The sequence below is a fragment of the Electrona antarctica genome (assembly GCF_951216825.1).
Source record: "Electrona antarctica genome assembly, chromosome: 22".
Classification (NCBI taxonomy): domain Eukaryota; kingdom Metazoa; phylum Chordata; class Actinopteri; order Myctophiformes; family Myctophidae; genus Electrona; species Electrona antarctica.
Genome location: NC_136805.1, coordinates 14,520,117 through 14,530,931, shown reverse-complemented (window position 1 = coordinate 14,530,931; position 10,815 = coordinate 14,520,117). Strand labels below are relative to the sequence as shown.

Genomic DNA, 10,815 nt, shown 5'->3' with positions numbered 1-10,815 from the left:
TTCCTGTTGCTGTTTTTCCTGAGTAATTGTCTAATCAATCTGTAAAGTTCAGTACTCACTAATAGTTAGGTTAAAACACAGTTTGCTTTGAGAAATGAAGATATGATCATACGGTGTGACACTAAATCATTTGGTGTGACGTTCCAAATAGTGAAAAAATCACACCTTTATTAATGATGAAACCATTAATGTTCATGGATTACATAGCAAATATTATCAGGAAGAGTCACAAATATTTGTGTAATTTTAGAGAAAGTTGTGTCACAATAATTACAAAATATGTTGAAAGACCGACAACATGGGCCTCACATTGAGTGTTGATTACGAAAATAATATACAGATTGAAGTAATTTTCACAAAACTATAGTGGATTACAGGTTAGTTATGATAAAGGACTTTGATAAAGTGAGTAACTTAAGAAAGGTGTACTCCATTTTAATTTTATAAACAATTATTGTCATGTCACACCATATGATGATTTTAGGCACAAGTACAACAAAATGCTGAATAAATTCTGATTCCAATAAAATATCTAAAAACAAAATATGTTTCCATAAAGATGAGAGTGAGTAGAACAAAAGTAAATTATTTTTATTCCTGTTATTTAAAGGTTTTTAAAAAACACTTTTTTAGGGGTGTCACGTCACTGACCCACGTATGCAGGTGGAGTGCTGTCTCTGGCACAGTTTTTCCTTTCCTATCGTTAGAAAGTGGGTGTTGTTAAACAATGAAAAAAAAAAAACCTCTGGTCAGAATGGGACAGATTTATTTTGGGGAGGTTAGGCCGAGGGTTTGAGTACCGTATGCAGATTGTAGTGTAGGTCCTCCTGAGCTTGGACGGTGTTTCTAGGGAGAGACTGGGTGGGGGAACCTCCACCTGAGAATGGCCCCGTCAGCACTGGTGGTGACCAGCGTGCGGTTGTTGGTGCAGATCTTGACACTGGTGATGCTGCCGCTGTGGCCGACGCCCACATGGGTCACCTCGCCATCCATGTAGTTCCACACCTTCACCAGCTGGTCGTCTCCACCTGGACGTGACGGACGTAGAGGAGACAAGAACCATTACAAAGGGTGCAGCAGTTACTCAAACATCACTGATCTAGAATCTGAACCTTGTGCTCCTTATTGTTTAGATGTCTCTGATCTAGGATCATGCTCCTTACTATTGGTTGATAGTAATTAATTGGCTATGATTGACTTAGACCATGGCCGAGCCATCATACACCTCCCAGTAACCAATCTGAGCAGAGACAAATGACATACATACTACATTAAAACCACAAATCCTGTCCGGTGACGTCATGACCGAGGCAGACGTGTGAAAGACTAGCTCCGCTGAACCTATTTAAAAAATAGCCTTAAAACTAATCAAAACCTAACAAATGAGTTCGAAAATATACTGAAATGGTCGTCAAAGAATGGTGAAAGGCAAGACTACGAAAGATTCTAGCAAAGGAAGCACAGAAGGGTCCGAATTAAGACCAAACACAAGGCAGCTACGGCTAACACAGCTGAAGCTAACCGGTGAATCATCGCAAGCCATGGCTGGTGGAGGGAACGTGGAGTCGGAGATGCTAACAGAGCTACGGAAGCTCCGAGCGGAAAACAGTGACTTTTATAGAGACACAAAGACCTCGTTGAGCAGACTGGAGGCATCCATGACTGAAATAAAACAACGGATGGACACGCTGGACCAGAGAGTCACTACGGCAGAGCAAAGAGTGAGTGAAACAGAAGACAGAAGCGTGCTACATGACAGAGCATTAGCTTACTTGCTAAAAAAGGAGGCCAGCCTGGCTGCTAAGTGTGATCAAATGGAAAATATGTCACGACGCAACAACATTCGTTTGTTTGGAATTAAAGAAGGGGCAGAAAAGAATGATATGCCTGGCTTTATACAAGGATTCATGTGTGAAACTTTGCATTTGGAAGAAGAACTGTCTGTAAGGGTGGTGAGAGTGCACAGGGCCACTGTGCCCAAACCGAAAGAGCCGACAGCACCACCAAGATCCATAATCGTTCGCTTCCTGGACTATGGGGTAAAACAGACAGTCTTGGAGCAAGCGTGGTCACAGGGAAACATCCAGTATGAGGGAAGAAGAGTGGCGTTTGACCATGACTATTCACATAATTTACAAAGAAAGAGAAAAGCGGTGTGGGAAGTGATTAAAAAGCTGAAAGAAAAGAAAATCAAAGCCCGCACCATCTATCCGGCCCAAATAAAGATCTTCTTGGACACCGGAGAGAGGGTCTTCCCATCTCTACTGGATGCTAGAGAGACACTGAAGCAGATTGGAATCATCGTGGATGCTGAGGAACAAGACGTGTTCGACAGGGAGCTGACACAGGACGGGTGGAAGACGCAAGGAGGGAAAAGAAGGAGCCGTCAGCTGAACCTGGAGGACATCAGAGCCATAAAAAGAGGCAGTCAATTAAATCCCGATGACACCAGACCCACCATTCAAGAGGACGACCAAGAATAGCAACAGACAGAGTATCTCATCCAGGGACGTCGAGGACAGCGAGTTATCTAGATATTCTGAATCACATCTATGAACGTCCAGGAGGTCAGTATCATCTGAAGGGATGTAGTGATAAATTGAATCATTTGTTAGTATAATAAGGACTTAAGGTAAAAAATATATAAGGCAATGGTTATTATTTGAAATGAAGGGGAATGCTTTGGGTGAGGGTGCGAGGGGGGTGGCAGATGGAAATATGTAAAAACGGAAGTCAGTCTAAGGATTTGTTAATTTGTATTATTTTGATTTATGTGAATTTTGTGAAATAATATATGATCCTGCCAGGGAGGCTAATACATTTATGCTAATCTTTTGAGTGTGTACATATGAGGGTTTGGCTTACCAGGGGGGGGGGGGTAAAGAAGGGACAGCAAATGTAGACATAATTTTTTAGTTCAGTGTTGGATTGTCTCTTCTAGGGGAGGGGCGGCAGGCTAAATACTGAGGTTTTTTTTGTTTGTTTATTGTTTGGTTAATAACAATCTCTCAAGTGTATGTTGGGTAACAAGCATATTTTGGGGACAGAGAGACAAGGGAATATCCTCAAATATTGTTTTATTTTATTATCAAGGGGGATGCCTGCCGAGGGGGGGGGGGGGGGGGCAAAGTATTCCTTTTTTCTTAATTTCAGATAGGTTTTAGTGCGAGTAGGGGGGGGAACCTATGCATGCTCTAAGTTTAAGAGATATGCGAATCAAGCAATGGGATGAGGGCGACATCAGGTGGAGGCCCGTTGCAACTGCACTCTGTGCAAACCAAGAGAGTTTCTCTCTACCCAGAATGCTCATAGGGGGGGGTTTTATGTGTGTTTTTGTTTTGGGGATGAAGCATTCTATGGGGAATTTGGATTGTTGTTTTTACTTTACTTTCTCATTTTTCTTGGCATACTTTTGGGACTCAGTGTTTATACAGCTTAAATTCATTGTTTGTGTTTGTAAGGCAGACTTGGGCTTGTGTGGTGAGGAGGGGAGGCATGTTAAAATGAAAAGCAAAAAATATGGCAGATTTAAATTTTATTAGCTATAATATAAAGGGACTTAACAACCCTATAAAAAGGAAAAAGATACTTAGTCAATTGAAGAAATTGCAGTGCTCTGTGGCTTTGATTCAGGAAACTCATTTGTCTGAGATTGAACACTCAAAACTTAAAAGAGAGTGGGTAGATCAAGTGTACGGGGCATCGTGTGCGGGTGGAAAGAAGAGAGGGGTGGCTATTTTATTCAGTAAATCTGTATATTACAGCAATGAGCAAACCTTCCAGGATAAAGAGGGCAGGTATGTAATGGTGGTTGGGACGCTAGGAGGCATAAAGGTCACAATTTTGAATGTGTACGCCCCGAACGAGGATTGTCCTCTGTTTAGTAAAAAAATTGCTGCATTAATTGCAGACAACGGAGAGGGGTTCATAATCATGGGAGGAGATCAGAACTGTACTTTGAGTAATAAGTGGGATAAACTACCGTCATCAACGAAACCTTTATCCAAAAAGGCAATGGCTTTAACAAACATGATGAGGGAGTTGGGCTTGGTGGATGCATGGCGACATCTTCACCCGAATGAAAGAGATTTTTCATTTATGTCCCAAGTACATGGGAGTTATTCTAGGTTGGATTACTTTTGTGTGTCAAAGAAGGATCTTTTTCGTATTAGGGAATGCACAATGGGACAGATCACTATTTCAGACCATGCCCCAGTTTCTATGAAAGTTGGCTTTGAGTTAGTCAACCACTTAAAGTACTGGAGGCTTAATGCCTCATTACTATCAGATGCTAGTATTAAGGAGGAAATAATGGGTGCCATTTCTGAGTACTTTGCTATAAATGATGATGGGAGTGTTTCACCCTCAGTAGTCTGGGATGCGGGTAAGGCCACAATCAGAGGGAAGATTATTTCTATAGGAGCGAGAATAAAAAAGCGAAGGCTTGCAAAACAACAAGAATTGGAAAACAAAATAAAAATCCTAGAAAAAGAACACAAACAATTTGGGAATGGGAAAACACTGGAAGAATTAAAAGAAATTAGACAACAATTGGATGAGTTGTTAACGTATAAGGCAGAGGGGGCACTTAGGTACACTAACAGAAAATATTATGAAATGGGAAATAGGGCGAGCAGGTTGTTGGCCTTTCAACTCCGGAAGGCCCAATCTGGTCGTGCTGTGGCCAAAATCAGACACCCCGAAACCAACCTTGTTGAAACGCAGCCTAAGCAGATCTCGGATGCCTTTGCCAAATTTTACGAACAATTATACAAGGGTCAAGAACAAGAATTTAAAAGAGAAAAGATTATTGAATTCTTGAGACCTCTCGAATTAAATAAATTGGCAGAGGGGGAAGCATCCAAATTAATAAAGCGCATCACTGAGGAGGAAATAAGAGAAACCATTTCCAACTTGAAAAACAACAAATCTCCAGGTGCAGATGGCTTTTCAGGGGAATATTACAAGGTTTTTGTAAATGAACTTTCTCCTAGGTTATGCAAATTATATAATTGTGTATTATCATCAGGAGACCCCCCAAAGTCGTGGTCAGAAGCCATCATCACGGTACTACATAAAGAAGGAAAAGACCCCATACAGTGTTCTAGTTACCGCCCAATCAGTCTTTTGTGCGTGGATTATAAGATATTAACCTCTATATTGGCGAATAGAATTCAAAAGTACATTAAACAATTAATAAATCCTCAGCAAACGGGGTTCATCTGGACTAGACAAGGGACAAACAATATTAGGAGGGCATTAAACATACAGTCACTAGCAGCGAGAGATAAAGACCCATCGATGCTCCTTAGCCTCGATGGGATTAAGGCTTTCGATAGATTAGATTGGCTCTTTTTAGAAGAGACTTTAAAGGAAATGGGTTTTAGAGAAGAATTTGTTTCTTGGATTAATCTGCTATATAATAATTCCAAATCAAGAATTAGAGTTAATGGTCACTGTTCAGAATTTTTCAAGGTTGAGAGGGGCGTAAAACAGGGAGATTCATTATCCCCTGTTCTCTACGCAATTAGTATAGAATGTTTGGCTGAAGCTATACGTCGAAATACTCAGATCCAAGGCATTCCAGACGATGGTGGGTTCGTCCACAAGGTGGCGCTATTCGCTGACGATGTTTTGCTCTTCATAAGAAATCCACTGCTCTCTATCCCCCCACTCATGCAGTGCCTGCAAAGTTATGGATCCGTTTCAGGTTATAAAATTAACGAAAGCAAATCGGAGGCAATGATGATTTCTGGGTCCTGGCCTACACAACTAAACAAAGATGTATCATATCGTTGGTCTAAACAGGGGTTTAGGTACTTGGGGATTATAATCACACCAAATCCCACACAATTATTTGATGCAAACTATACAAAATTAATTAGAGCCATTAAAAATGATCTGGGGAGATGGGATGTTCTTCCCCTTTCTTTATTGGGTAGAGTTGAAACGGTGAAAATGAATGTATTGCCTAGACTTCTGTTCTTGTTTCAGTCCTTGCCTGTCAGAGTACCCATCTCCACCTTTAAGGCACTTGATCGAATGATTTCTAAATTTATTTGGCAAAATAAAAAGCCCAGGATAAGGCTCAAAACACTTCTTTTGCCAAAAATTAGGGGAGGCCTAGGCCTTCCCAATTTAAAGCATTACTATTGGGCGGCTCAGCTGACTGCAATTGTCGCATGGATAGGTAATGATGAAGAGACAGGTTGGAACCGAATAGAACAGAGCACAATTAAAGGGGTGTCTCTGTCAGCATTGCCCTTCCTTGATAAAAAAACTATTGATAAAAACAAAATTAAAATAGGAAATGAATGGATAAAGCATACATTAAAGGTGTGGGAAGCAGTTAGGAAAACACTGTGGGGACCAGGGTCAGTTTCAAGGGCAATGCCAATAGTGGGTAACATTGATTTCTCTCCATCCATAAGTGATACTGGATTCAGTCGTTGGGCTGATAAGGGTCTTAAAACCATAAATCAGTTATTTGAGGGAACAACTTTTAAATCCTTTGCTCAACTCCAGACGAAATTTAAACTCCCTTCAAGTGATTTATTTAGATATTTCCAAATAAGGCATTATATCATGGATCATAGAGAGAGAGAGCTGGTTAGGAAAACCCCAAACGAAATTGAGGTGTATTTCATTGGTATTGCAGAAAAAAAATTCCCAACTAAAAAACATGTTTCTAATTTATATAAAGCACTGGATGATGTTTCTCAAAATACATGGTACATTAAGGATAAATGGGAATTGGAATTAAATATAATAATTGAAGACAAAACCTGGGAGGACATGTGTGAAGGTTGTCACAAGGGAATAAATAGCCAGTTGTGGAAGGAATTTGATTGGAAACTCAAAACTAGATATTTCAATACTCCTCTGGTCATTTCTTCATACGTGAAAACACCATCCATAGAATTATGTTGGAGAAATTGTGGGGGAGTTGGAGACCATACACACATTTTTTGGGATTGTCCAATAATTTCAGGGTTCTGGAAAAATGTTAAAAAGGAAATTGAAAGGTGTTTGGGGTTGAATATTCCTTCTGGACCCGAGTTATTTCTGCTGGGAATTATACCCGAGGAGTTGCGTGGATGGAGCTACATATTAAGGATACTTTTACTGATTGCTAAGAAAATGATAACAGTAAATTGGAGGGAGGTAAAACCACCTACTATAACCCAATGGAAACAGAGACTGAAGCAGGTTTATATAATGGAGGAAATGACGGCAAGGTTACAATTAAAAATGGAAAGTTTCATACTTAAATGGACTTCTGTAATATTGTACTTGGGTGTTTCGGTGTATGTGTAGAGGTCTAAGAGTGCTGAGTAGGGGTTGTTGAGTCTATAAAAATGCTTCGTATGTTGGATATCTGCTGTATATTGTATTGTATTGAGAGTCATGTCTCCTGCTGTTCCCTGCCTTGTCCTGTACTGTCTGAGGAATGCTGTGTTTTTGAAGTTTGTCAAGTTGTTTTTCTGTTTTTCTTTGATTTCTTTTATTGTCTCTGTTTTTGTTATGTATTTTTGTTTTCTTGTATTCACATTTATGTTTGATTTCTGTTTCATTGTTCGTGTTTCATTTTTTGAAATAAAAACAAAGTTCAAAAAAAAAAAAACCACAAATCCTGTCAGTAAATTAAATGACTAGTGTTTTGTAACCACTGCTATATGTTATGTGTCTTAACCACAAGGCCATTGGCACACAATCTTAACCAACAGCGAATGAGTAATTGATCAAAGACTTTATATAATTAAGAGTTACCGTCTCTCAGAATTAAGAGTACAATAATCACCAATACAGTTGTGAACATTTCTTTAATGTATCTTACCAAAGCTTTAAGCAATGATGCCTCCGTATTATTATGCTGTTGTTCTATTTTTTCCTAATTGGTTTCTATTCAGGTGAGTTTCTGTCATTCATCTGTATCCCTAAACCAAAACATTATTGCATTTAGTATGCTTATTATGCCTCTAAATGCAAATGAGCAGGCCTATGGTCAGAGAGGTCAGAGGTCATCTTGTCATGTACACAGTTTTCTGCTCTGAATGACAGTTATTGTCCCTGGAGGTTTGCAGTTGACGATGCACGGAGCCTCTCAAAATGAAATTATTGGTTGAAGTGAATTATTGCGCAGGCAGAAAGTCATAAACAACATCACAATACCATGCATCAGGCAAGTTCCTTTTCTTGTTATGTAAAAGACTAAACTAATTACAGCTACAACCCTGAAATGAGTGGACAATAAGGATCATTGCTATTTTTGGGGGAGTAAACATTTATGGAACATTTTAGGAAAAATTTCGCTTAGTGACATGCCCAATATAGGGTTAATGTGGAGACCTCTCACTGTCACAGCTTCTCGCCAGGGCCAGGGCTCAGTGTGATCAAGCCGTTTCAAAAGCCCTGACATCTCTCATCTGGTTCTGAATCGTACCTTCCTGTCTGTGCCACTGGTGATGATCTGGAATTCTTCTGGGTGGTAGCACACACATCTGAACAGCGTGTTGGCCAGCACCATCTGATTCCTCACAAACCGCCTGTGGTAGTAGGAGAACACAGGGAACAGAGAAGCAGAGTAGACAACAAGAGTTATTATAGTAGGAAGAAGTTGTGCATGTGGGCAAAACACAAGTCAAAAGACAGTATAAATCATAGAAAATCACATAAAACATTGAAACATAAATGTGCACTGATTTTGGACATTCGGGCTACAAAAATTATTGGAAGTCCATGTTATATTTATGGTTGCATTTGCATTCAGAAAATGGTGCGTGCGTGCGTGCGTGCGTGCGTGCGTGCGTGCGTGCGTGCGTGCGTGTATGCACGCTGAGGTACACTTCCAAGTGCATACGTGCCGTGTGTGCATTTGGATACTCACACTAAGTCCCAAATGATGCAGGCGCCGTCAGAGCTGGCCGTGACGCACTCCGTGTCGTCGCTCTTGATCTTGATGGAGTTGACGGCAGCCTTGTGCTCCTTCATGGTCTCCTGCAGCCGATGGCGGCCCTGCAGGAGCTCCCACACGCGCACCTGCAGCATGAAGGAACTTTTTAATTTGCATAATAAATGTATGCCTATATTCCGCAATTTCTGCACTGATCAAATTCCAACATGGAATAAATGTTTATTCTACTTTTTATTCTACTCAAAGCATAGCATACGTGTGCATTAAATATTGTCATATTAATTTAGAATATGTTTTATTTTCCCTTGATTATATCTTGTAACATATTGCTTTATGTGGAGAATTGCTACTCATAAGAAGAAGCTTTTTTGAAATATGTATTTTTGTTGTGGCTCAGTAGTTAAGAGATGGACAGGCAGATGCAACCGCATGGCTTCTATGTGGAGCTCTGTCATGGTGATGATGACATAGGCTATTGATGATGTCATAGACAAATCACTTAAAAATTGGACAGCCTGCACAAATCTACATTTTTTTTTAGGCTTGCACTGCAACAGTTTATGTTGTGTGTGACCTCACTCCTGGTCAGGCCTACATGCGATGTGAATTGTCTTTAGACTTTCAGTTCATATCAGTGCGATGTGTAGAGTTTCCTGACAGACAGCGAGAGTGACTGAAGAGAGACACAGAGAAGGGAGAGAGTAATACAATATATAGACATATTGTCCAACCCCAACAGAGGACTCTACTGTAGAACTCTCATTCTCATCACAGTCCATTTATAGCTGGATTTGATGATGGAAGGAAGGAGTGAGCCCCAGTATTTCCAAACTCAGGTCTCCTGTTCTCAGTGTCTATATGCCTGTGCCTCCACCTTCCTCCATGAACACATAAAGAGGAGCCACAGCAACATCTACTGCCAAACACTGAGGAATGCCTCAGAAACAAAGAGACACAGATGAACCAAAATCTAACAGTCATCAACAGTTTACCACAAATTTAGCTCGGGCGGGAGAAGTAAATACTTCAACTAATCTGAAGGCACGCCAGCGTATCCACAGTGGAGAAAAACCCTTTCACTGTAAACTGTGTGACAAGAGTTTCACACAGTCAGGTGATCTGAAGAAACACCAGCGTATCCACAGTGGAGAGAAACCTTTTCACTGTAAACGCTGTCACAAGACTTTCACTGAGTCAGGTAGTCTGAAGGTACACCAGCGTATCCACACGGGAGCAAAACCGTACAACTGTAAACAATGTGACAAGAGTTTCAATCGGTCAGGTAGTCTTAAGAAACATCTGCGTCTCCACACCGGTGAAAGACCGTACCTCTGTAAACGGTGTGGAAAGAGTTTCATTGACTTGGGTAATCTGAAGGCACACCTGCGTCTCCACACTGGAGAAAAACCATACTACTGTAAACAGTGTGGCAAGAGTTTCAGGACGCCGAGTAACATGAAGAAACACCAGCGTGTCCACACGGGAGAAAAAACGTTCGCTTGTAAGCAGTGTGGAAAGACCTTCAATCAGTCAAGTCATCTGCAGGCACACCAGCGTATTCACACTGGGGAAAAACCATTCGTCTGTAAACAGTGTGGCAAGAGTTTCACACAGTCAGGTGCTCTTAAGAGACACGTGCGTCTCCACACTGGAGAAAAGCCATACTACCTAAACAGTGTGACAAGAGTTTCAGAAACCATACTACTGTAAGCTTGTGTTAAATTACCTGAAGACTAAGAGACACCAGTAGTGTATTGAGACTTGATCAAACATTTCCAATCTTTGTAATTGTGTTTAAAAGAAATCACACACGTGTGAAGCGAGCGGCGCTCTTCTCATCGTACAAATGTAAAATAGACACTATGCCTATTTGCTCAGACACTTAGGACGGAAATCTACAC

General features: G+C 40.7%; 1 protein-coding gene across 1 annotated transcript; it reads right to left on the bottom strand.

Annotated features, from left to right (window-relative positions):
- Positions 1-1,198: 1,198 nt before the first annotated feature.
- On the bottom strand, positions 1,199-9,048 carry LOC306914991 (cilia- and flagella-associated protein 52-like; the record flags this gene model as incomplete). Its single annotated transcript, XM_079492234.1, has 3 exons — positions 1,199-1,240; positions 8,444-8,546; positions 8,888-9,048. The coding sequence occupies 3 exons, from the start codon at positions 9,046-9,048 to the stop codon at positions 1,199-1,201; spliced, it is 306 nt and encodes a 101-aa protein (XP_079348360.1).
- Positions 9,049-10,815: the final 1,767 nt, after the last annotated feature.